Raw genomic sequence first — 27204 nt, 5'->3', positions numbered from 1 at the left:
CCACAAAAACTCTTAGAAGTTTTTCAAACATGCTATCCCTTTAGTAAAATCATGTTGACTTTGTCTGATCAGACTCTTTTTCTAAGTGCATTGTTAAGACTTCCTTAATCATAGATCCCAGGACTTTCCTGATGATTGATGTATGGCTAACTGGCCTGTAGTTCCTGGTTTTCTCACTCCCTCCTTTCTCGAATATTACTGTTACACTTGCTCACTTCCAATCTGCTGGGACCGTTCCAGAATCTAGAGAATTTTGGAAAATCATAGCCAGCACATCCGCCACCTCTATATCCTAGGCTTCTAAAAGAGGTAGCTATCCGGTTCTGGGGATTTGTCAGATTTTAGTCCCTTAAGTTTGTCCAATACTTTTTATCTGTTGATATTAATTTCTTCACTCTTATTAGCCTCTAGGTTGTCCTCTATTTTTGGTATGCAACTTGTGTCTTCTACTGTGAAGCCAGACACAATAATTATTTGAAGTCTCTGCCATTTCCTCATTCCCCATGATAATTTCTCCTGTCTCTGCTTCTAAGGGACCAATGTTTGCTTCAGCCACTCTCTTCCTTTGATATACATGCAAAAGCTCTTACAATTTATTTTTATATTCCTGGCTGATTTTTTCTCATTTTATCTTTTTCCTTTTTATCAACTTTTTGGTGGCCCTTTGCTGGTTTCTAACACACTCCCAATCCATAGTCTTGCTATGATTTTTTGCAATCTTAAGCCTTTTCTTTTACTCTAAAACTACCTTTAACTTGCTGAGTTTTTGTTCTTAAATAGAATGTATTTTTGTTGAAGACTTTGAATTGTTCCTTTAAATGTTCATTTACCTCCATACCTTTTAGTCTATTTACCCAATCAATCTTAGCCAGTTCTCTCCTCTTATCTATGTAGTTGACTTTGTTTAAATTTAAGATTATTGTTTGTGATTGGAGAATGTCGCTTTCAAATTTAACATGAAGTTTAATGATATTATGACCACTAGTTCCCAGTGGATCTTTTACTATGAGATTACTAACTAACCCCACCTCATTATACAATACTAGATCTAAAATAGCTTTATCCTTAGTTGGTTCCACAACATATTGCTCAAAGATACTATCAGAAAAACATGCTACAAACTCATCTTCTAGACCACCTTTGCCAATTTGATTGGTCCAGTCTATATGAAGATTAAAGTTCCCCACAATTATTACGTTGTCTTTTTTACACACTCCAATAATTTCTTCTTTAATGCTATGTCCAACATAATAGCTACTGTTAGGAGGCCTATAAACTACTCCCAACAGCTTTACCTGATGCTGCTATTCCTAATCCCCACCCATACTGATTCCACTTGATGATCTGAGCCAAGACTTTTCCTCACTAATGTCCTTCTGTCATCCTTTACTTTCAGGCTACCCCTCTGCCTTGTCCATTCTGTCTGTCTTTCAGAAATGTTGTGTACCCCGGAATATATATTTCTCAACCTTGGTCACCATGTAGCCATGTTTCTATAATGGCAATTAGATCTAAATCATTTATCTCTATTTGTGCCACTAGGTCATCTATCTTACTGCGGATGTTTCGCACATTCAGATAAACAGCCTTCAATTTCATTTTTTTATGACTATTTCCTGCATAGACCATACTCACTGATGCTCAATTACCATTAAACTCTCTGTTCCTTCTTGTCTCACTCTGCTTGTTTTTACTCACTGTGATACATTGTTCTGTTGCCTCAACTTGTTTCTTCGGAGTCCATCCCAATGAAACAGCTCTCTCTTGTCTGAGTACTGGTGCCAGTGCCTCATGAATTGAAACCCCTTCTTCCCACATCACTCTTGAGCCACATGTTTAATTCTCTAATCTGCTTGATCCTATGCCAATTGGCATGTGGTTCAGGTACCAATCGAGAGATGATATTGATGTTCAGTATTTTAATATTGACCCTAATCTCTTCAAACTATCCCAAAAGAACATCATTTCCAGTTCTACCTGTGTCGTTGGTTCCTACATGGACCAGATTAACTGGATCCACCCTCTCCCACTCCAAGCTTGTCCAGCTGCAAGGAGGTAGTGATTGTGAGCGGAACATGAGGTGGGGCAGTGATTGTGAGCGGAACCCGACGTGGGGCAGTGATTGTGAGTGGAACACGAGGTGGGATCGTGATTGTGAGCGGAGCACGAGGCAGGGTAGTGAGTGAGAGTGAATGCGAGAAGGGGTAGTGACTGTGAGTGAACGCGAGAAGGGGTAGTGACTGGGTAAACATGAGGCAGGGTAGTGACTGAGTAAACATGAGGCAGGGTAGTGACTGGGTGGAACGCGAGGCGGAGTAGTGACTGTGAGTGGAATGCAAGGCGGGGAAGCGACTGATTGGAAAGCGAGGTGGGGTCGTGATAGTCATTGGAATCGGAGGCGGGTATGGGTTGGGGTAATGAGTGAGAGTATAACACGAGGTGGGGTAGCGATTGTGAGCGGAACACGAGGTGGGGTAGCGATTGTGAGCGGAACACGAGGTGGGGTAGCGATTGTGAGCGGAACACGAGGTGGGGTAGCGATTGTGAGCGGAACACGAGGTGGGGTAGCGATTGTGAGCGGAACACGAGGTGGGGTAGCGATTGTGAGCGGAACACGAGGTGGGGTAGCGATTGTGAGCGGAACACGAGGTGGGGTAGCGATTGTGAGCGGAACACGAGGTGGGGTAGCGATTGTGAGCGGAACACGAGGTGGGGTAGCGATTGTGAGCGGAACACGAGGTGGGGTAGCGATTGTGAGCGGAACACGAGGTGGGGTAGCGATTGTGAGCGGAGCACGAGGTGGGGTAGCGATTGTGAGCGGAGCACGAGGTGGGGTAGCGATTGTGAGCGGAACACGAGGTGGGGTAGCGATTGTGAGCGGAACACGAGGTGGGGTAGCGATTGTAAAGGCAAAGCGAGACGGGGTAGCGATTGTAAAGGCAAAGCGAGACGGGGTAGCGATTGTAAAGGCAAAGCGAGACGGGGTAGCGATTGTAAAGGCAAAGCGAGACGGGGTAGCGATTGTAAAGGCAAAGCGAGACGGGGTAGCGATTGTAAAGGCAAAGCGAGACGGGGTAGCGATTGTAAAGGCAAAGCGAGACGGGGTAGCGATTGTAAAGGCAAAGCGAGACGGGGTAGCGATTGTATAGGCAAAGCGAGACGGGGTAGGGATTGTGAGTGGAACGCGAGACGGGGTAGGGATTGTGAGTGGAACGCGAGGCGGGTAGTGACTGAGTGAACGCGAGGCGGGTAGTGACTGAGTGCAGCTCGAAGCGGGGTTGTGACTTTGTGTGGAACGCAAGGCGAGGTAGTGACTGACTGGAACGCGAGGTGGGGTCGTGATTGTGAACGCAAAATAAGTAGGAGTAGCGATTGTGAGTATAACACGAGGTGGGGTAGCGATTGTGAGTATAACACGAGGTGGGGTAGCGATTGTGAGTATAACACGAGGTGGGATAGCGATTGTGAGTATAACACGAGGTGGGGTAGCGATTGTGAGTATAACACGAGGTGGGGTAGCGATTGTGAGTATAACACGAGGTGGGGTAGCGATTGTGAGTATAACACGAGGTGGGGTAGCGATTGTGAGTATAACACGAGGTGGGGTAGCGATTGTGAGTATAACACGAGGTGGGGTAGCGATTGTGAGTATAACACGAGGTGGGGTAGCGATTGTGAGTATAACACGAGGTGGGGTAGCGATTGTGAGTATAACACGAGGTGGGGTAGCGATTGTGAGTATAACACGAGGTGGGGTAGCGATTGTGAGCTGAACACGAGATGAGGTAGTGAGTTGGGCGCAAAATGATGAGGGGTAGCCATTGTGAGTATAACACGAGGTGGGGTAGTGATTGTGAGCAGGGCAGGAGGTGGGGTAGTGATTGTGAGCGGGGCACGAGGTGGGGTAGTGATTGTGAGTGGAACGAGAATTGGGGTAGTGATTGTGAGTGGAACGAGAATTGGGGTAGTGATTCTGAGTGGAACGTGAGGTGGGGTACTGATTGTGTGTGGAACTTGAGGTGGGGTTGCAGGTGTGTGCGGAACACGAGGTGGAGATTGGCTGGTGTAGTGATTGTGAGTGGAATGCGAATTGGGGTAGTGACTGTGAGTGAACACGATGTGGGGCAATGATTGTGAGCGGAACACAAGCTGGGGCAGTGATTGTGAGCGGAACACAAGGTGCGGTAGTGATTGTGAGTGGAACATGAAGTGGGGTAGTGATTGTGAGTGGACCACCAGGGCGGGTAGTGACTGTAAACACATCGATGGAACAGTTGGGTTGGTTGATAGTGCTGCTCAGTAATCAGTGAATGGAGACTAGACCTGGGATTTTTCTTGTATATTTGCCTTTTTGCCATTTCATTCACCATGCCCCAGGAAAGCAGTCTCCTTGTTTTTACTGTTTCCTCCTGCATGCATTTTTCGATTTGGGGACAGGATTGATGTCACAACACTGTCAATTCAATAACAACGAACAAATCTCATAAACAAATCCAACATCATCAGAACTTGAGTTGTGTTTAAAAAACAAATGCTGCTTATCTCATCAGTCAAAACTTTAACCAAAGTCCAAAGTGATTTATTAAGCTCCTTCCAGCATTGTTGCTGTTGTGTAAAAACTGATTTACCGAGTCTTGATGATAGGGAATGTGTTATTTATTACTTTTAGTATACTTTTTGCCATTGGCTGCAAAGAGACATAAACAGGTTAGTTGAGTGTGCAACAGCAGATGTAGTATATTGTGAACTGGTGTGAAGTTATTCACTCTGGTCATAAAAACAGAAAAACAGAATATTTTTAAAATGGTGTGAAACTTGCAAATGTTGATGTTCAGAGACATTTGGGTGTACTCGTACAAGGAACACAAAAAGTTAGCATGCAGGTACAGCAAGCAAATGGGAAAGCAAAAATGACATGTTGGCCTTTATTGCAAGAGGGATTGGAATCTTGGAATGAAGCAGTGTTCTCCAATTGTACATGACTTTGGTGAGACCAGACCTGGCGTACAGTGCTCAGTTTTGGCTCCATATTTAAGCAAGGATATACTTGCATTGGAGGCAGTACAGCGAAGGTTCACTAGATTGGTCCCTGGGGTGAGAGGGTTGTCCTGTGATGAGAGGCTGAGTAAATTGGGCCTATATTCTCTGATGTTGAGAAGCATGAGAGGCGATCTCATTGCAGCATACAAGATTCTCAAATTGCTTGACTGGTTGGATACCGAGAGTTTGTTTCCACTGGCTGGGGAATCTAGAACTGTATAATAAATAGACTTAACAACTGTATATATATTAGGGGTAGTTTTTCTCATTCAAAAGTATAACTAAATATCACAAGCATTGTGGGATTCTTTCATACTTGTGCTAGAACTTGCTGAATGCCCCACACTGTTATCTCAAGATTGTTTCCCCAAGTTGCCTGCTCCCTTGGGTTAATCAAAACCTAAACAGTAATGTATTGAAATCCATTAAATTGAGTATCTGTAAAGAGGAACATTTCTTAATTCTGAAATATCTGCATCCAACCATGCATATTAAGGAAGGCTTTTTTTAGGACCTCCTTCACACATTTGGCAGAACACAAAAGCTTGTCATTTAATTCTTACCTGTGGTTTCCAACATCTGTCAATGCAGCACTCCCTCAGTACTGCACTGGAGACTATGATCGATTTTTCTCATCACATGACACAAGTGAAAAAAATGACATATATAAGTTTAATTGTCAGGAAGATATAATAATTTTCGTAGTATTATTGGAATTTATTGTAGAGTAATAGTGGGGTCAGTGTATATGGGTCTGTGTAAGTGTGTGTGTCGGGGGGACTTAATTGAATTAAAGGCAGCTGATCTGAAGGCTTTGATGTATCAGAAGTTAAGCTCGGTTTGAAGTGTTAAGTAGGTAAACATAGGGGTAACGGGAACATTTTCATTTTTAAATAAACCAGACTAACTTGATTTCAAAGAAGGGGTGAAATGTTTTACCTGGCCAGGAGAAGTTAAGAAACAGTGTGTTTATTTTTACCAAAGATTACTGGTAAAATTGGTACTATGAGAGATTTTTATTATTTGAGGTAAAGTCCAAAGACATAGGGGAAAATATGGATCAAGGAGTGTGAAAGGGAAGGCATTCTAAGATCTAACAAGTATGAAAAGCCTCCAGCATCTTAGCCTCAAGCTGTTGCCTACAAAGAACTGAAGTTAAGAAAACTCACTTTGAATTCAACTGTTTCAAGGTATTGTGTGTTACTTTGCCTGGGTCTTTTAAAATCTGTGTGTCTTGGTGTTGCCTTAATGAAAGTGTTACTGGGAGAATAGATTGATTAGGGGATTTAGAAATTATCATAGTAGTACTTTGTAGATCTATGTATGTACTTAAAATAATTCCTTCTATTAATAAAGGTTTAATTTAGTTTTGCAAGAAACCTATAAGACTCAGTGGTCTTATTACTACTGAATTCAAGGCACGCATCTCGAAATTTATACAAATTGCAAAACAGTTGTGGCAGTTGTTTCAAGTTTCCCTTTGAGACTTGAGCAGCTCAGCATTTACCATCGGCTGTGCCATAACATTGTACAATTAGTTTTTATACAGACCAGTTGATTGTTTGGTGTTACGGGGGGCCTACGGAATTTATAACATGGAAGCGGGCCACAGAAGCGAAAAGGTTCTAATCTGATTTAACATGCTTGTTTTCGAGTAATTGATTTTTAATTGCAGTATAGTAGATTTTTCTAATTAACTTTACAAATTCAAAGCCAACCTGAAATTCAAAATCAGTAGAAACAACATCCAGCTATCGAATTAAACCAAAATTGGTAATCTAATGGAGGATTTTGGGTAACCTCAAGTATGACAAAGTTGCAATGGTTTATGTGTAGACTCTGATAGAATGATTCTCTAGGTTCTGTGGGTGGTGCAGTCTACTCTTAAGTCAAAGTTGCTTAATATGATCGTCTGCATGATTCGAATTCAGTCAGGATGGGAGCAAGTTGGTTTGGGGTTGGATGTTGACTCAGCTGCAACTGGACCATCTAATAGTTTCCTTATGGAGACATTCATTCCCCTTATTATTTGTAGAGCTGTGTTTGTTTCCATTGTTGAGTGTATAGTGTATTCTGTGCACGATGTTCTCAGTTGACTTGAGTTCATGTTTAACATTCCCAGGAACAGCGTTCCTTTAAAAAATGTAAATGGGTATAGATTCATATATGCTCAAGATTAGGCTGTTTTCAAAATATCTGTCTCACACCCTTGGAAAGTTCTTTATCACTCTTGTGCATTTTTCTCAACTTGAAATTGTATGTATGCCATCTGCACTAAGCATGTTGAGTCACTTGTCAGGAATAAGGAATGTGATTGGAAGCTGCACCAACTTGAATAATGAGCAGCTATTGCACATTCTAAAGATTCAGTGGTGTCCTCAATTTTGATGTTATGCACGTTACGAGATGGCTTCTCACCGCTGCTCACCAGATTTAATGGCAGCCCGCCCATCAAAAAGGCAAACCCTCACTATCAACCCGAAAACCTGTTCTAGAATCTTCTCCCTGAATCTCAATTTTAAGACAAACATACTTATCTACAAAACCATCATTGAGAACATTGACCAATCAATGCTTAGCTTTCAACTCGAAAGAGACATGGCGACATGTACAATACACTTTGGAAGGAGTAATTTGACAAGGAAGTATTCAATGAACAGCATGACACTAGGAAGTTCTGAGGAACAAAGGGACCTTGGTGTGTGTGTCCATAGATCTCTGAAGGCGGAGGGGCATGTTAGTGGGGTGGTGAAAAAGGCATATGGGACACTTGCCTTTATCAATCGAGGCATAGATTACAAAAGTAGGGAGGTCATGTTGGAGATGTATAGAACCTTGGTGAGGCCACAGCTGGAGTACTGCGTGCAGTTTTGGCCGCCACATTATAGGAAGGATGTAGTTGCACTGGAGGGGGTGCAGAGGAGATTCACCAGGATGTTACCTGGGATGAAACATTTAAGTTATGAAGAGAGGTTGGATAGACTTGGGTTGTTTTTCGTTGGAGCGGAGAAGACTGAGGGGCGACCTGGTCGAGTGTACAGATTATGAGGGGCGTGGACAGGGTGGATAGGGAGCAGCTGTTCCCCTTAGTTGAAGGGTCAGTCACAAGGGGACATAAGTTCAAGGTGAGGGGCAGGAGGTTTAGGGGGGATGTGAGGAAAAACTTTTTTACCCAAAGGGTGGTGACGGTCTGGAATACACTGCCTGGGAGGGTGGTGGAGGCGGGTTGCCTCACATCCTTTAAAAAGTACCTGGCTGAGCACTTGGCACATCATAACATTCAAGGCTATGGGCCAAGTGCAGGTAAATGGGATTAGGTAGGTAGGTCAGGTGTTTCTCACATGTCAGTGTAGACTCGATGGGCCGAAGGGCCTCTTCTGCACTGTGTGATTCTGTGATGTAGTGACAGCACAAGTGCCAGCCAGAATGGAGGTGATTGGGTAATTCCTCTGTCAATCGCGCCTGGAGACCACACTGGGATTCATTTTCACAATATTTGTATAACTATCCTCCTCTCACTGCATTTTGCTGGAGGAATCACGCTAACTTAATGGAGAAATGTTGCTGTAGTTTCGGCCATGAGTTCTGTTTACAATGCATACATACAGATGCTTCAGTTCATAGAGACCGAGGGTGAAATGGGTCTATGCCAGCAGTGTGTAGTTGGCTCCTAGCAAATTGGCAGTCAGTTTTTCACCTCATCCAATCTTCTTTCCACTGAAGTTCACAAAATGATAGTTTAAATTCTTTGTGGAGGCTTGTTTCCTAGTCTCTCCGTAATGTTTGAAGCTCAAGGTATTGACGATATTTTCCAAGTCAATGGAAAATAAAAGCTAGCATTTTGAAAAGTTGCTGCCGCTTCGCTACGAGCCTGTTTAGTGCTGCTAGCTAGACCAATTTCATCCACACTTAAGCAGAATCTGTTTGTTGAGTAAGTGGATTGCTCCTGCTTTAAGTCTCACGCTGCCTTCAACTCATTGTCTATTGACACCATTGTGTCAGCCATAATCATAGCCTCCAATTACACACCACACTTAACTGACTGAAGTCTTCCTTCTACTTTCTGCAAAGGGGTCACTCCTGTGTAATTCTGGCGTGAAGTCTTCCCCTTTGATTTGCATTACTTTTTTCTAACAGAATGATCCATGTTTTTGGCATGCTGTTTACATTGCACATAACTTAAAATGATCAAACTGCATGAGGCCATCCAATGGCTGAAGACAAAGAGTACTTCAATGATTGCCCAATCTTGTGCTCGTCTCTCTCTCAAAAGAAGCTGTTTGGTCTGTAAATATCCAAGTTAATATATATTGCCAGGGATGGGAAGCAAGGGTTATCGCAGAGATTTGAAGTACTTTGACTATTTGCACTGGAGCAGGGAAGACTAACAGATTTACTAGAAGATTTTAAAATTATGAATGTTTTTGACAGTGAACAGAGAAAGGCTATTTCCTCTGTTTGGGAAGTTAGTGATGAGGGATCATGAAGGTTAGGAAATATTCTATCCTCAAGGATACAGTCTAGTCTATTTGTTTTTACATATTTCAATCAAATCACTATAATCTCAACATTCTGTGGTAATTCAGTTCATCCATTGCTGTTGGTGGATGTATTTTCAGAGATTTTGGTTTTTGCATTAGAAATTTTGTGCGACATTTTCTTCTGACAGTTTCTGTAAACATTTCTTTATGGCAATGACTTTTTTTAGCTTAGTTTTATTTTTCCCTTTCTTTGGTTCTCTAGGTGAGTTAGGAGCATTTGAAGCTGGCTCATGTGCCGCAGCTTGAGATGAGTGGAAGAACACCTGAGATTGTGGTTCTGGCTCTTAACATTAGGCTCCTCCTTCCTTAATTGATTCTTCCCGCAGCCGCTTTGGCTGAATAGGCCAGATTTACATTCAGTTTGTTGGCAGGTGTGTGATCCCCATGAGTTAGTGAGTATTCCTCGAAGGCCTATACAAAAGTAGCTTTTGAGGTCATTTGCATTATATCAAGCTGTGTAAATGTATTAATTTTTCAGCCAACTACTGGGTTAAAACTCGAACACAGTTTATTTTTTGTGAATTTTCCCTGAAGTACTCATTAGTTTTTGTTGCAAAATTTGTTTTTGTTTAAGAAAATTGGAAAGAAGAAACACATGGGCCCAGAGCTTCTGATCTTCGGATGGTCGTGCTCCGGCGTTACACCCCAAGATGGGCAGGGGGATCTCCCTGAGGTCCCTACGCACTAACTACGTGGGAATTGCCTGGGAAGTTTGGACTTCTGATGGACAATTACCCTGCGTCTGGAACCCTTCAAAACTCTGAGTTAGAGTCAGAGATCTCGGATGCTTCCTGCTCACTTACCAGAGTAGTTACTCGGGTAAAGTTAGAAGGATTAAAACCAGTTTTAACTCCTGGGTAACTATACTACTGACAGCAACCCCCCACCTCGGCCCCCCAACTCCCTACTAGACTCCATGACCCCTCCACTACTCCTACACCCCCCCATCCAACCTGACTATCCCCAACCCCTTGACTACTCTCCCTAATCCAACAACTATCCCCACTGACCTCCCTATCCCACCCTACCCCTCACTTATCTTACACACTTACCTTCTCTCTGTAGCTTGTCAAAGTGTCTTTAGGACATTTAAACTTATCTGAGTACGGCGGCTAGTGCCATAAAAAGGGGGCATGGCTTGGCTTTCCCTGACGCTCCTACACTACAAAGAAGGACTCCTGGACCATGTACGCTCCTCATTTCCGAGGAGGTCTGGTTTGGAAGTCCAGGCGACAAATGTGGAGCTCCAGTGCAAGATAAGTAACTAGGAGTGGAGTGGTAATCTGACAGCGAATCTTCAGAAGATCTAGATTAAAACCGTGACGGTGAAAATTATTTTTGATTTTAAAAAGATGCTAGAAAGTTCCACTGTCATTGAAAACTGCCCCCTTTTTACGGCCCAAGAATGATTCCTGGGATGAAGAACTGTATCTATGAGGATAGACTGGAGAGGTTGGGACTGTTTTCCTTGGAGAAATGAAGGCTGAGAGGAGACTTGATGGAGGTATGGACAGGGTAAATAGTGAGAAACTGTTCCCAATCAAGAGAACATCATGAACTAGAGGGCACAGATTCAAAATAATTGGCAAAAGGGGTAATTGTGATGTGAGGAAAAATTTTTTCACCCAGAGGGTGGTTGGAGCCTGGACAAACTTCTTGAGAGGGTGGTGGAGGCAGATTCGATCGAGGTATTCAAAAGGGAATTGGATTGCTATCTGACCCCAAACATCTGAAGCCAAAGATCAGCCACGATGGTAAGGGCGGGTCAGGGTGACAGAATGTATGGTCTACTCCTGCTTGTTGTTCTTGTAAGTGATGACAGAGAGTAGAAGATTATCAGCTGAGGTGAAAAAACAACTTTTGTGAAAGTCCTCCCCAGCCTCCTCAGACAATCTGGCTAGCTGTGGAACATCTGTTGCTATCCTATCAGATCATCTACCCTCTAACTAATCCACAATAACATATTATAACAATACATAATCCAAGGGAGTTTTAACTTGTGTTCAGTTTTTCAGGGGGGATTTTGTTTTTGGTGCAATTTCCAATACGAACGTAACAAGTTCTGAAATCCTGCTGCTTTTTTGCTCTGTTGTGTTGCGAAGACAAGGACGATAATTAAATCAATTTTCATTCTCATCAGTGTTGGAACCCATATCTCAGGCACTCACACAGCACCTTCGATGGATCATGCAGAAAGATCTGCTGGGACAAGATGTGTTCCTTATCGGACCACCCGGTCCTTTACGGCGCTCCATTGCTATGCAGTATTTGGTAAGTCATTCTCTAGATCATATGCAAATACTGTAGCTGGGTTCTAATGCATCATTCCAGTTTGTTGCCTGCATGAAGAGTAATTCGCTGGCGGGAAAGAAACCAATTTGCAATTTACCAATGTGTGGACATGAGTAAAATGACAAATACAGGAAATTAGATCAATAGTAACGCCTTCTGAGCAATAGCGGGCCAGTAACAATTGCACATGTTAGCATTATACCTGCATTTTGTAGGTGAAACTATTTAACTGAACTTTGGGTCATGAGACATTTCATGTTAGGTTTTTAGTGTTCAGCTTAATGTGTCTGTAGGACAGAAAGAACCCTAATGTTTTAATAATTTAGTTATACTAATTAGGCCAAATACCTGACTGAGTATGAAACTAAGCATTGCCTTGGATAAGTAGGAAAAGCTATCAGTCTGCAATCTATTCATGTTTCTTTGGCCCTTGTGCACATCCACCTAAAAAGAATAAAATTAGTAACATGCCAAGCACATTTAATACTGAAATAATAATTCACAAAGATGCTTTCAACTTGAACATGAAGTTGACTATTTCATTTTGGAAATCCATTCAACATGCTCCAATAGGAACCTGTGGCTGGATGACTGAGGCTTGCCCTTTTGTGCCCACCCTGTTGGTTTGTTCCAGGCTCGGAGAGTGCTGCTGAGTTCCGGGCATGTATCCTATTGCTTTTTACGTGCATGACTGAGACTGCTCCTGCTCTGCTTTCCCTAATTGCCACATAGACTAGCAGACCACGTGCCTTAAATTTTCAGCCCCAAGGTCCCGGACTGAACTGCATCTTGGTCTCTTCTAGTTTTCTTACTGCAGCCAGGACCCAGGCACCCCTGCTTCTGAATTTTGCTGCCAGACAGCTGCTTATCCCATTCCTGTGTGCTGCCTGGACTCCAGCCCCTCCTTGAGTATCGACATACCAAGACATCTGCTCTCAAACCTCTGCTTCAAACTCCAACACCAATTTATCACCACCTGGTCATTGCATACACTCTGACCAGTTGTTGCTTCTCATCTTGCTACATACCTTGGGCTATATCAAAGATAAGGCATGAAAATTCAATACTTCAGTAAAGGAACTTGTTCAAGAGCCACAGGATACAGGGAAGTACAAACCGATAGAAAGAACATAAGAACAGCCAGTCAGTCAGAAGGAGGCAGAGAGCTTGTGAAAAACACAATGAGACAAGAGACATACAAAAGAAGTTTCAGTGAAAATGGATGAGACATATGGAGTTTGAAATGAACAGATGGTGTGAAAGGCAAAGCAAAACAGATAGCCAGAAGGCTATAAAGAGACAAGATTTTTTTTAATAGTCATGACAAACTTTTATGGAGGTTTACTGGAAGAAATTTATATTTTGCTGTCCATGATGTGTATGAAGAACTTATGCAACTTTCATAACGTTGGATGTATACATGATAAAAACCTTTCCAATCAGTTGTAAATTGAGTTTCTATGTGGTGTATTTTTCCTATAATGAGCGATTAATTTTCTTTGCGGCTGTTATGAACTTGAGTTCTGCTGGTCATAGTCGTTCACGTTTGCTTCTACTGCTGCCATTTTCAATCAGGAAAATATTATCTCAGCATTACCAAGATTAACATCTAAAAAATAAACTTTATGAATTGTCCTGTTCATAGCTTCATTCTATCATATGTACATCCCAAATTATTCACATTTAACATCACACAAGAAACAACCGGTATTTGCTTCTTTTTACACAATTTCTAAGGAACTCTATTGTGGTAGCAGTTTAAATTTAGAAGCATGCAGCTGAAATTAGTCACTGTCCACTTTTATTCTGTTATACTGCAGCTTTTGACAGAATTGAAGTAATAAATTGTGTCGCTTAACACTGGAATGCTAAATACTTTCCCATGTGTGCCGTCTCTCGTTTTTGGAGTGGTATTTTTTTCCCCTATCCTCATGCCTAATTTGAAAATGTAAACAGTTTCCCATCAAAACAGCCTGAAGTGTCTCTGATCTGGGTGAAGGGTAGCTGCAGTAGTGAGACCAAAGCCACCACTAGATGTGAAGGGAACGAAGTTGACTGAACCTTTCTGTGACATTAGAGGCATAAGTAAATGAAACAGTACAAGAATAGCTGGATCAAATCATTCATTTGCTACTCAATTCATCCTGTCTTTCTCCCTTTCTACATCCACTTCCGTGTCTCTCTTCCTGACGATCTCTCTCCCTTCTCCATCTATGGCACTGTCTAGTTCTTGTGCCCTTGTTTTCACTCAATCTCTGTTTCTCGTCCCTTCTTAGCCCCTAAAAGCCCTTCATCCACCCACTACTGTCCCTAACTGCTCCATTCACACTCCTATGTTTCTCCAATCTGGCCACCTCTCTATCTTTCAACAGAAATATAGTCCCCATGAGCACCATGAGCAGCAGATTCACTAACAATTATTTACTGATGAATTAAAAATATAGTTGTAGAAAAAGAAATGACCCTGTGAGAGGCTTCATTGTCAGTGAGCAGACAGTTGCTCCCTGTTCCCAGGCCATGTACCATTTTTGGTACACTGACTGGTGTGTCCAGTTTCCAATTGTGGGTTCACTCTAAGAGACATTCAGGTCAGGTAAAGAGAAGCACATGAAATGTTAAGAAAAAGGAATTGTTGTCCTGTAAATCCAATGCTTGTTGGTTGGACTCAACCCCTGACTTTCCACTTTCTCCCCACAGCCATTTGTCCCCTCTTTGGCTAGAATATATTCAGTTGGCTCCTTTCCCAATAATTTGCAAGTTGTGCAAGTTTCAGCAATGAAATGTTAAGTGCACTTGTGACCAAAAGGTGATGCAATTGCAGGAAGGAGGGCAACCAGCTTCAAAAATGGTCTGTACATGGGCAGAGTCAAGATGACCATATGAGCATAGCTGTTTGCCAAAGCCCCTCTCACAAGATCTGAGTTAAACTGTTGGTAGACTTGCTCTGGATTTCCACACCTGGAGCATTAAGGTGATGAATCAGAAAATTTGATGAGGGAACTAAGAGTTTGTATGACTGCTGTAGGAAAGAATTGCTGGATGCCAGGTATGAGAATATCATCATTCATGTAACCAGAGCTCAATCCCTACCATGATTGCAATGAACCCAAGAATGCAACAACTTGCATTTTTATAGTGTTTTAACAGAATAAAATACCCAAAAGCGCTTCTTAAGAATGTTATCAGATAAAATTTGACAATGAGCAACATAGAGAGACAATAGCCAGTAGCCAAAAGCTTGGTCAAAGATGTAGGTGTTTAGGGGTGACTTAAAGGAGAAGGGGTTTAGAGAGGGAATTCTAGAGTTTAGTGCCTAGTCAGCTGAAAGCATTGCTGTCAATGATGAAACAAATGTAATCGGGGACGTGCAGAAGCCTAGAACTGGAGGAACTCTGGAGATCTTAGAGGGTTGTAGGACTGGAGGGATTACAGAGATAAATATGGGCGAGGCCATGGAAATATTTGAAAACAAGGCTGCACTGGGAGCTAATATAAGTCATTGAGCACAGGGGTGACGGGTGAACAGGAAATGGTACGAGTTAGGGTAAGGTCAACAGAGTTTTGGATGAGTTGAAATTTACAAAGGGTGGTAGGTGGGTGGGTGCCTCCTATAATTACAATACATAGGAGCAAGCAACTGCTATTGAATCTCGATTGTTCCAACTCCTTGAACGAGTATTGCATGGGCCATGGTGTGCATTCCTGTTGTGGTTAAGAGGGGGGTTGCTTTGTCTTCAAACGTTTTATGATGACTTCTGAAGATCATCATAATGCCTTTGAGGAGGTCCTGTTACCAACTTTCTACAGTCTGTGTTTGTCATTGTCGAATGACCAATGTGTGGCTATCTTCCATGGATTGTAGTAAATGTGGAGACTTTGGGATCAAATTGAGTCAGAAATGATATGCTTGTTGATTGTAATTTGTGAATCTTCTGTGGCAGGCTTTGTAATCCAATGCTTCATGTAGTCCAAAACCCAAACGATCCAGTGAAACAAAATACTATTTGCTGCAAATGGGTGTTCCTGGTAATTTACTCCATACGTCTACTCTGATTTCTAACGTGACAGAAATCCTTTTTGTTTACAAATTGGAGCATGGCCTAGCCCCACCCTATAAGTGCCCGATGGTGCTCCAACTCTGAGTTCCTCTTTATCTCCCCTTCCTGGTGTTCCTTAAATGGGGCTTGGACTGTTGACTGTCTTCACTCCAGCCTTGAGACCTCCCTCCCTAAATCGCTGTGCCTCCCTACTTCCTTCAGTATTTTTATAAACTTCCTCAAATATTCTCTTTTTGACCCTGTCTTTGGCTAATTCTTTGTCAATTGGTCCACCCCTTCTAAATCCTGCACTGCCTGCCCCATTTCCCTCCTAAATATTCCATATTTGGATCTATGTTTTAGCTAAATCCTATTTTTGTGCTAAATCATGGACTAGTTTTTAAATCCGTTATTGTTTTGGTCGGCCCCTCTCACAAATTCCCTTCCTCTAAGGTTCCGCTTCCTCTACCCAGGTCTCTGCCTTGTGATGTGTTATGTAGATAAAGGCGCTGTACAAGTACAAGTTGTTTTTGTTCAGCTTAAATGACCTATTAATCTATTTTCAAATTATATCCCCCAGTGTTGGAGCTATGTGATGTGAACAGTTTGTATGGAGCAATTGTCTGGACTTGTATGAAAAATGTCAAAAATTGTTTGATCACCTGGAAATTTTTTGTTTTTCAACGAGAATGTGCTTAACTTTCTCAAATTCCCTTATAATTTAATTTCCAGAGGTGAGCAAGCGACTAAAATCGAGGGATCAGTTTCCTGTTTCTGAAAAATAATATAGAATTATACTTTTTTGCCATTTATATTAACCCTGGCTCTGTTGCTAGTGGAAACAGTTTCTCCTCATTTATTCTATCAAAACCCCTCAGAATTTTGAACACACCTGTTAAATCTCCCATTAATATTCTCTGCTCAAGTCACTCCAGATAACTAAGACCCCCTCATCCCTGGTACCATTTTAGTAAATCTCTTCTGCACCCTCTCCAGGACCTTGACATCTTTTCCAAAGTGCTGTACCAAAAATTGGACACCTTATTCTTGCTGAGGTCTAACCAGTAACTTATAAATGTTTTTGCTTTTGCACTGTGCCTCTATTTATAAAGTCATGGATCCCATATGCTTTTTTAACAGCCTAATATGAAATAAAAATTATTTGAATTAGTTGCACTATTACACAGGCGTACTAGTCTACATTATATCTGAAATATGGCACTTCCAAGATTACAGAACCCCGTTAGCCTTGCACTAGAATATCTATCTTGTAAGCTAGAGTGGGACTTAAACCCACAATACACTGACTTAAAGGCAAATGTTACTAACTGAACTAAGCTAACACTTGACCCAAATGAAGCTAACGGCCTTGTATTTGTGGAGTCTTTGACAACGAACTGTCAGCATTTGCCATCATTACCATTCTGAATCTGACCACAACTTCAGGTCTTAGCAAAAGTGTAGACTAACATGGAAATCCTCTCACTCACTGCTCCGCCACAACCTGCAGTGCTGTGCTGTGGACCCCACCAACTCCTCCCCCCGGGAAATCAATTGATTTGGCGAGGACTTCCCCCTAATCCACTCTCAGATTGCTGTTAGAAACCCCACATGAAGAAGAGTCATATGGACTCGAAACGTCAATTCTGTTTCTCCCTCCACAGATGCTGTCTGACCTGCGTTTTTCCAGCATTTTCTGTTTTAACACACCTGTTAAATCTCCCATTAATATTCTCTGCTCAAGTCACTCCAGATAACTAAGACCCCCTCATCCCTGGTGCCAGTACAAAAGCAAAAACATTTTCTGTTTTAATTCCATAAAAGCTTTAGCCTTGTTCAATGAGGTGCAACTGGGTTTTTAACAGCAATCTGAGTTAATAATGAGCCAGCAACTGACCTGGTCCTGACAAAATATGTGAAATGTTGTTAAATGTCTCTATTAGGATTAATTATGAGATTTTAAAATTGTTTTAAAACAATTACTGTTTTCATGATATTTCAGCTTTTACCATCCCCACCATGTGCAGGTCTCAATCTTTATTTTACCCTGTGTAAAGTTTTAAAATATGATTTGATTGTGAACACTTTTCAATCCCTGGTTGGCTGGTTGTGAGAATTCTTCAATGTGATTTGCTGCTTGAACAGCTTGATGATATCAGCTTGACATTGGGAATCATCTTTAAACCGTGCTACAATCAAGAGGTAGAATTCTTGCCAGAGAGATCATTGGATTTCTCGGTGAGGTTTTCTTCAAGGTCAGCGATGAGTTCTCTTGCTTCGCTGCCAACTGTAGAATCCAGGCCATTATTTTGAGGTTTGATTTCCCTTGTACTCTCCTTACTGATACCTCTGCTTCCAACCTCTACTAACTACAACTTGCACAGCCAGGATCATTGTCCCAGCTGAGCAATGTACAGTGATTGGAAGTGAGTCTCTGTATGTCACCTGTGTTCTCATTGGTGTATCTTGAAGTAAACAAAACACTTAATGGAACAAATTCTAACAGAGGTTTAAAGTTTTGGCTGAGTAGCCTATTATAAAAATGCGATAAATAAATAATATAAATAAAATTCAGTGTTGGACGATTTCTCCCACGTGCCCCTGCCGCCCACCCCCAAAAACCCCCCAAACACCCACTGCCCACAGAGGTGTCTCTGATATTACCAGGGCCATGCAGACCACAGTTTGAGAAATCCAACTAAATGGGAAGTAATGGGGAGGGTTGATGTGTGTATGGATTTTCAAAAGCCATTTGACAAAGTGCCATGTTATAAACTTAGAGCAGAGAAGGGAAACAGGTGTTGAAAATTAGGTGTTTTGATAGAGTAGATGAGGAGAAACTGTTCCCAGCGGATGGATGGTTGGTAATGAGAGAACGCAAATTTGAGATAATTCACAAAAGAACTAAATGGGTGATGAGAATTCTTTTTATGCAGTGAGTTATAAGCTGGAATAATGTCTGAAAGGGTGGTGGAAGCAGGTTCAATTGGATAGCTCTTTCAAAATGACAGTACAGGCATGATGGCCTGAATTCTTTTAAATTCATTCATAGGATGTGAACATCACTGGCAAGACTAGCATTTGTTGTCTATCCCTGATTGCTTTTGAGAATGGCCTCCTGTGCTGTATAATGTGATTTAATGACATAGCAATACTGACTACATTTCAAGCACATTCTTGGTTACTTTGTATCTCTCTCTTTCTCTGTCTATATATGTACATATATATAAAATACATAATATCTCTAAAGACAGAGTTAATCAGAACTTTGTTTGGGCCTTGTTCATTCTTGGGTAATAGTGTATTTAGAAAATGTGAAAATCATCAGCTCATCCAGGGGAGTTACTCTCAAATTTGAGAAGGATATATAGCAACATAGAAAATAGGAGCAGGAGTAGGCTATTCGGCCCTTCGAGCCTGCTCCGCCATTCATTATGATCATGGCTGATCATCCAACTCAATAGCCTGCTCCTGCTTTCTCCCCATATCCTTTGATTCCTTACACCCCAAGAGCTATATCTAACTCCTTGAAAACGTACAATGTTTTGGCCTCAACTGCTTTCTGTGGTAGCCAATTCCACAGGCTCACCACTCTCTGGGTGAAGAAATTTCTCCTCATCTCAGTCCTAAATGGTCTACCCCGTATCCTCAGACTGTGACCCCTGATTCTGGACTCCCCCACCATCGGGAACATCCTTCCTGCTTCTACCCTGTCTAGTCCTGTTAGAATTTTATAGCTTTCTATGAGATCCCCCCTCATTCTTCTGAACTCCAACGAATATAATTCTACCCGACTCAATCTCTCCTCATATGTCAGTCCCGCCATCCCAGGAATCAGTCGGGTAAACCTTTGCTGCACTCCCTCTATAGCAAGAACATCCTTCCTCAGATATGGATAAGGAGACCAAAACTGCACAAAGTATTCCGTGTGGTCTCACCAAGGCCCTGTACAATTGCAGCAAGACATCCCTGCCCCTGTATTCGAATCCTCTTGCTATGAAGGCCAACATACCATTTGCCTTCTTTACCACCTGCATGCTTACCTTCGATGGTATATTTGGCAGCACCTTCCAGTGAAGCATTAATTGATGAGAGCATGGAATGGAAGAGCACAGATTTGGCTCTGTTCAGCCGCTGACCTGACCTGTGCTGAGCAGAAGGCTGTGGTGACTTTCTGCAGCTGGGAAAGTGTACTGCTGTATAAAACCATGGTTGGAAGAATGCAAGTCTTGTGGGGAATAGAAATGTCGATGCTTGTTTGTACTGATGTTTTAATGCTCAACAAGATTATGCATTTATCCAACTTTTATACACTGCATTTCAAACATAAGCAGGCATCAAATACATGATGAAGTCATGGGGCGGAATGGTTCCAGATTTGCTCTAAGTGCAGTAGCGGGTGGGTAAAATGACGGTTTACCCGCTGGCCACGATGGCGGGTTTTCACACCGTATCGTCTGAATCCCACCATATTATTTATGCGTTCCTGGGAAACACGGCGTTTCTATGGCGAGCAGGCTCTCGTTCACCCGCCCGCCATCACGTCGCCACTTCATCACGTCCGGCAACATGTTTAAAGTGCAACAGTGCGCACACATCTGTGCTTCCAAACCACGACTACTGCAGGGAAGATGTCCACATAAGGCAAGAAGACTGCAGCCCCCAGATTTAGCGACGTATCACTGGACCGCCTTTTGGATGCGATGGAGGCTTGCCATGATGTGCTCTTCCCCGCTCTGGCTGCAGGATGGGCAGCAGCATTACCAACCAGGCTTGGGAGGTAGTGGCAGCGGTGGTCAGCGCCAATGCCCTGCAAAAGAGGTCAGCCACCCAGTGCCACTATAGGATGAACGGTCTCATCCGTTCCACCAGTGCAATTCACTCTTCTCATCAGTCTCAACTCTCAAACCCATCACACATCCACAGGATCTCACACCTCAAGGGGCAACACCGTTAACTCTCTCATACACCCTCACATCTTCATCAGGCTCATATCACCTGGAGCTCGGGTCCTTATCCTGTCCATGTCTCCACTCACCACACAAACACACTCCACGCAGTGCCATGCGTCCTGCTCACATTCCATCTGTTTTCATGCAGGAGAAGCTGGCTCACATCAGCAGGGAGAGGTCCCAGACTGGGCGTGGAATGGCCTATATTAGGCTCCTCACTCACTTGGAGGAGTGTGCCATCGTGCTGACTGGTGAGAATGTGGACCCTGCCTGTGGCGACGGTGAGGTCAGCAGCGTACACTCATCTGACAATCCTGTATCACATCATCCCTCCGTCAATGCAACCTTGAGGGCTCTCTCTCCTGCTTTTGACCCTGCTGCCATGCACTACTTATCTCAACTTTGGTTCATAGGGAGCTCTGCCAATGGACCAACACCCTCAGTCAGCCAGCCAGTCCGTCCCTAAGCTCCATCCATGTCGTCATCTGCAGCCAAGAGACTCCTCCAGTGAAGAGGTAGAAATAAGCAGCCAGGAAGACCCGTCAGGGGGAGCAGCCAGTCCACGAGTGATTCTGGAAGGAAAAATGTGTGTGTGGCAGGGCCTTTCGGAGCCTCGTTCAAGCACTGTCCCACGTATGCAGATCGTTCACGTTTCACACTCATCTCAATGTCCTGAGCATTTTGAACGCTGGCTGCTGGGGTTTGCTTTCAGTTGTCCAACTGAGCTGACCTGCATCTCTGCCCAATGACTGATCACACTCCTATGCCGAAAATGATATCGCCCACAGTGGTCTCGTTTCACTTTCGATTTGGACAGCATGGCCTCATGGCCTGGTTTTACTGCATGGTGCACTCCCCCGTCTTTTACTTTCCCCCGATCACCCATTTCCTTTCCCCCATCATAGTTGACCCCGACCCCCGGACACCCTCCCCCGCAGAAGGCTGTATGGAACAAATTCCAGAAGGTGTTCAACCCTCAGTTGACTGAAAACGTGGCCTCAGTTGGGAGGGCAAAAGGGCGAAGTGATGTGCAGGAACTGAGTGTATGGCAGGGCAGAGGGGAATGGTGCAAATAGATCTTGGTATGGTGGGACTTGCAGGCTTGGACAAGGTAACAATGATTGGAGAGATGATTCCATGAAGGAATTTAAACAAATGTAAGAATTTTAAATTTGAGGCTGGGATTTGGGACAATGAAGATTGGAGTGATGGGTTAATCCAAAATCCTTTTAGTGCAGGTTAGGGTAAGGGCAGCAGAGTTTTAGTTGAATTGGGGGTTAAGGAAAGGAGGTTGACCAGGAGAGCATTAAACTACATTGGAAACCTGCTATAACATGGTCTCTTATCGTATGGATCTGGGTATACTGCAGATCCATTGTAGACCCTAACATTTTCATGTAAATTTATCATTTCAGAACATATTTCAGACCGTTGTTCAAATATAAATGCTCCACTAATTAGTTAGAGCCAGCCAATGAGATGGTAGCCTCATGACTAATTAAAGTGCCAGTTTTCTCTGTATATCGACACCCAAGAAGCCACCAATGAGACAAAGACAGATGATCAAATATTAGCTAGTGTAACAAATCCAAACTGTCAAGATGTCCAGCAAGCTGAAGGTGATGATGACGCCGACACTGAGACCAGACCACTGCCATCATCCCCCATACAGTCATTCATGATTTAGGAGAATTGCTGAGATGGCTGGAACTAACAAAAAAATCGATTGCTGCAGGTGTGACACAAATTCAGAACATCTAGCAAAGGCAGAGGTGAGGAGTGAATGTATACAGTAAAAATTACAGATTTCTTCACATCCATTATTTAATAATGACCAATTGTACATGTATATCCCCATTACCAGTAGAAATAAAATTTATTTGAATAGATTTCTTCATTTTGTTTTTATTATTCTGGCTACTGGCCTGGCGCTTTTGAAAGGACCGTGTTATAATGGTCACACCAATGACACTGTCTCATAATGTGGATCCCATGGACTGTGTTATAGTGAGGTTCCAGTGTCGTAGAATAAAAACAGAAACAGGTCAGTCAGCATTTGTGGGGAGAAAGTGTTAATGTTTCAGGTCGTGATAACCCTTCTTCAGAACTGAATGCGGAACGTTAGAAATGTGAAAGATTTTGAACAAGTGAAAGAGCAGAGTGGGTGGTAAACTGGAAGGGAAGGTCTAAGGTAGGAGCGATTAAATGACCAAAAGGTTTCATGGTCCAAAAGGAGTGGTAATGGGCCTAGTAAAGAAACAAAAACTATGTCCAGATGTGTGAATGCATAGCTGTCCAAATGCAATGTACCACAGTATCTTCAGAGTATCTTTACAGTGCAGAAGTGCATTTGGCCCTTCGAATCTGCACTGGCTCTCTGAAAGTGCATTCTACCTAGTCCCACTCCCCTGCCTTACCCCTGTAACCTTGCACATTCTGTCTTTTCAGGTAGCAATCCAATTCCCTTTTGAATACCTCAATTGAACCTACCTCCACCACCCTCTCAGGAAGTTTGCTCCAGACTCCAACCGCTCTCTGGGTGAAAAACTTTTCCTCACATCACATTTACTCCTTTTGCTAATTATTTTGAATCTGGGCCCTCTAGTTCTTGATGTTTTCTTGAGTGGAAACAATTTCTCACAATTTACCCTGTCCATACCCCTCAGGATCTTGAATACCTCTATCAAGTGTCCTCTCAGCCTTCTTTTCTCCAAGGATAACAATCCCAACCTCTCCAAACTATCCTCAGAGCTACAGTTCTTTCTCCTGGGAATGATTCAAGTCAACCTCCTCTGTACTGTCTCCAATGCCTTCAAGTATGGCACCCAGAACTGGACTCAGTATTCCAGATGAGGCCTAACTAGTGTCTTATACAAGTTCAACATGACCACCTCACTCTCTTGTACTCAATGGCCCTATTAATAAAGCCTAAGATATTATATGCTTAATTAACTGCTCTCTCAACATGTCCTGCCATCTTCAATGACCTATGTACGTATACACTGAGGTCCCTCTGTTCCTGCACCTTCTTTAGAGTTTCTCCCTTTATTTCATACTGTCCCACCATATTCTTCCTGCCAAAATGGATCACCTCACACTTCTCTGCATTGAGCTCCATCTGCCACTTGCCTGCGCAATCCACCCACATGTCTGTCCTTTTGAAGTTCAAGACTATCTCCATCACGGTTGACAGCATTTCCAATCTTCATATCATCTGCAAATTTTGAAATTTAAGGGGAGTTGTGGCATAGTGGTATTGTCACTGAACTGGTAATTCAGACACCGAGGGTAATGCTCTGGGGACCTGGGTCCGAATCCCACTATGGCATATGGTGGAATTTGAATTCAATAAAAACCTGGAATTAAAAGTCTGATGACCATGAAACCATTGTCGATTGTCGTAAAAATCCATCTGGTTCACTAATGTCCTTTAGTGAAGGAAATCTGCCATCCTTACCTGGTCTGGCCTACATGTGACTCCAGGCCTCCAGCAATGTGGTTGACCCTTAAATGCCCTCTTAACAAGGGCAATTAGGGATGGGCAATGAATGCTGGCCGAGCCAGCGACGCCCATATCCCATGAATGAATAAAAAGAAAATCATGCCCTGAACACCACAGTCTAGGTCATCAGTATATATCAGGATGAGCAAAGGCCCAACAAGATGGCATTTCTAATACCTCCTTCTTCTCAATTGTAAATTTCTCGAGTGTACCAGTTACCTCCTCTCACCTTGGTCTGGGAAGCATCTTCTTCCTTTATAAAGACAGATGCAAAGTATTCGTTCGATACCTCCGCCATTTCTTCAGCCTCCACATGCAAGTCACCTTTTTTGTTCCTAATTGGCCCAACTCTCTCTTTTACCACCCTTTTATTATTTACATGCCTATAGAAGACTTTAGGATTCCCTTTTATGTTTGCTGCCAGTCTCTTTTCATGCTCTCAGCTTTTCTTCTTAGTTTCTTCACTTCCCCTCTGGTCCTTCTATATTCAGTCTGATTCTCCATTGTAATTTCTACCTGACATCTGTTGTACGGGCACTTCTTTCTTTTCATCTTTACCTCTATCTCTCTCATCATCCAGGGCGCTCTTGGATTTATTTGTCCTACCTTTCCCCTTCAAGGGAATGTATCTTGGCATTGCCTGCAATACTTTTCCTTTGAAGGCAGCTCATTGTTCAGCCACTGTCTTTTCTGCCAACATTTGATTCCAACTTACTCAACTCAGATGCATTTTCATCCCATCGAAATTGGCTTCTCCCAGTTAATTTTCCCTGCTCTGGATTGTTCCCTGTCCTTTTCCATGATTAACCTAAACCTTATGATACAATCATCACTGTCCCCTAGAGGCTGTCCCATTGACATTTGATCCACTTGCGCAACTCATTCCCCAGAACCAGGTCCAAAAGTGCTTGTCCTCTCATTGGGCTGGAAACATACTGCTGCAGAGAACTACCTTGAACACATTCCAGGAACTCACTCCTCTTGTCCCTTTGTACTATTCCTATTCCAGTCAATATTTGGATAATTGATGTCCCCCATTATGATTACTCTGTACTTCTTGCACTTCTCTGTAATTTCTTTGCAAATTTGTTTCTCCACATCCCTTCCACCAGTTGGTGGTCTATCTACTACACCATTCAATGTTATTGCACTTTTTTCATTCCTTACCTCTAGCCAGAGAGGTTCTGTCCTTGATCTCTTTGGAACACCCTCTCCCTCCAGTATTGTAATGCCATCTTTAATCAGTATTGCCACCCACCTCTTTCTTCCTTTCCTGTCACCCCTAAACACTTTGTACCCAGGAATATTTAATGCCTTGTCCTGCCCTGCCCTTCTTTGAGCCAGGTCTCTGTTATAGCAATAATATCCTAATTTCATTGGTCAACCTGTGCCTGCAGTTCACCAATCTTATTAACCACACTCCGTGCATTCACATACATGTGCATTCACATACATGTACATTAACCCTGATTTAGGCTTTTTTATTCTGACCCCCATCTAATGACTTACTGTTGCCTACTCTAAATCTATCAAACTCTCCAGATATTCTATCTGCCTTTGTACTACTCTCTGATATATCCTCGTTATCAGTTGATACTTCACGACTTTCCACTGCCAGTTTTTCTCCTCTGCACTCTGAATTTCCCCTCAGGTTTCCATCCCTCTGCTAACCTAGTTTAAACCCTCCCCAGTAGCACTAGCAAACCTCCCCATGAGGACATTAGTCCCTGTTCTGTTAAGGTGTAACCCATCCTCCTTGTACAGGTCCCACCTGATCCCAAGGCCTCAGAAATCTAAAGCCCTTCCTCTTACTCCTTTTCTCCAGCCACATGTTGAGCTGCTCAATCCACCTATTATGCTCACTGGCACGTGGCACCGGGAGTAATCCTGAGATTACTGTTCTTGAGGTCCTGCTTTTTAATTTGCTTCCTAGCTCCCTAAAATCTGCTTTCAGGACCTCATCCCTTTTCCTACATATGTCATTGGTCCCAATGTGGACCACAACCCCTGACTGTTCACTCTTCCCCCAAAAGAATGTCCTGCAGCCACTGAAGACATCTTTGACCCTGGCACCAGGGAGGCAACATACCATCCTGGAGTCACATCTATGGCCACAGAAATGCTTGTCTACTCCCTGCCCCCTGTTACTATAGCACTTCCACTCTTCCTCCCTCCCGTCCTGTGCAGCTGAGCTGCCTGCGGTGCCACGGACTTGGCTCCTGCTACAGTCCTCTGAGGAACCATCTTGCTCACCAATATCCACAATGGAAAAGCGGTTAGAGAGCAATAGCCTCAGGGGATTCCTGCATTACCTGCCTGTTCTCTCTCAAATACTCTGACAGTCACCCACTCCTTCTTTGCCTGTGTACTTCTTAGCTGCGGTGTGACCACCTCTCTAAATGTGCTACCCACCTAATCCTCAGCACTGCAGATGCACCATAGTGACTCCAGCCGCCGCTCAAGTTCTGCAACTTAGAGCTTAAGTTTCTGCAGCTGGTGACGCTTCCTGCAAATGTAGTCATCGAGGGACCTTTGTGCTTGCACGATGTCCCACATCCCGCAAGATATAAATCCCATATGGCTGAGCAGCACTGACATACCTTAAACAATGAAGAAAGAAACAAGACAAAACCAAAACAAACAAAATGGAGGCAGAGGTTATGACCTAAATTTGTTGATCTCGGTGTTGAATCCAGAAGGGTGTAAAGTGCTGAGTCGAAAGATGAGGTGTTGTTCCTCCAGCTTTCCTTGAGTGCCCAGTATGTAGAGTCTGGAGGTGACAAATACATGAATGGGGGTATAAGTTTCAAATAGGCTGAGATTATGGAGGTTAAGTAGAG

General features: G+C 43.0%; 1 protein-coding gene across 2 annotated transcripts in view; it reads left to right on the top strand.

The window, feature by feature from the left end:
• vwa8 (von Willebrand factor A domain containing 8) overlaps positions 1-27204 on the top strand; it is a 414855-nt gene that overhangs the window by 10121 nt on the left and 377530 nt on the right. Inside the window, exon 2 of one of the 2 annotated variants that reach the window (XM_078559606.1) lies at positions 11722-11852. The exons of the other annotated variant lie outside the window; for it this stretch is intronic. Coding sequence (XP_078415732.1) covers positions 11722-11852 — 131 coding nt within the window. The remainder of the gene's footprint in view (positions 1-11721; positions 11853-27204) is intronic. 2 annotated transcript variants of the gene reach the window in all.

The sequence above is a fragment of the Cetorhinus maximus genome, chromosome 16 (assembly GCF_964194155.1).
Source record: "Cetorhinus maximus chromosome 16, sCetMax3.hap1.1, whole genome shotgun sequence".
NCBI classification, from domain to species: Eukaryota; Metazoa; Chordata; class Chondrichthyes; order Lamniformes; family Cetorhinidae; genus Cetorhinus; species Cetorhinus maximus.
The sequence above is the reverse complement of the archived record's forward strand: the minus strand, read 5'-3'. Positions and strand labels throughout refer to the sequence as shown.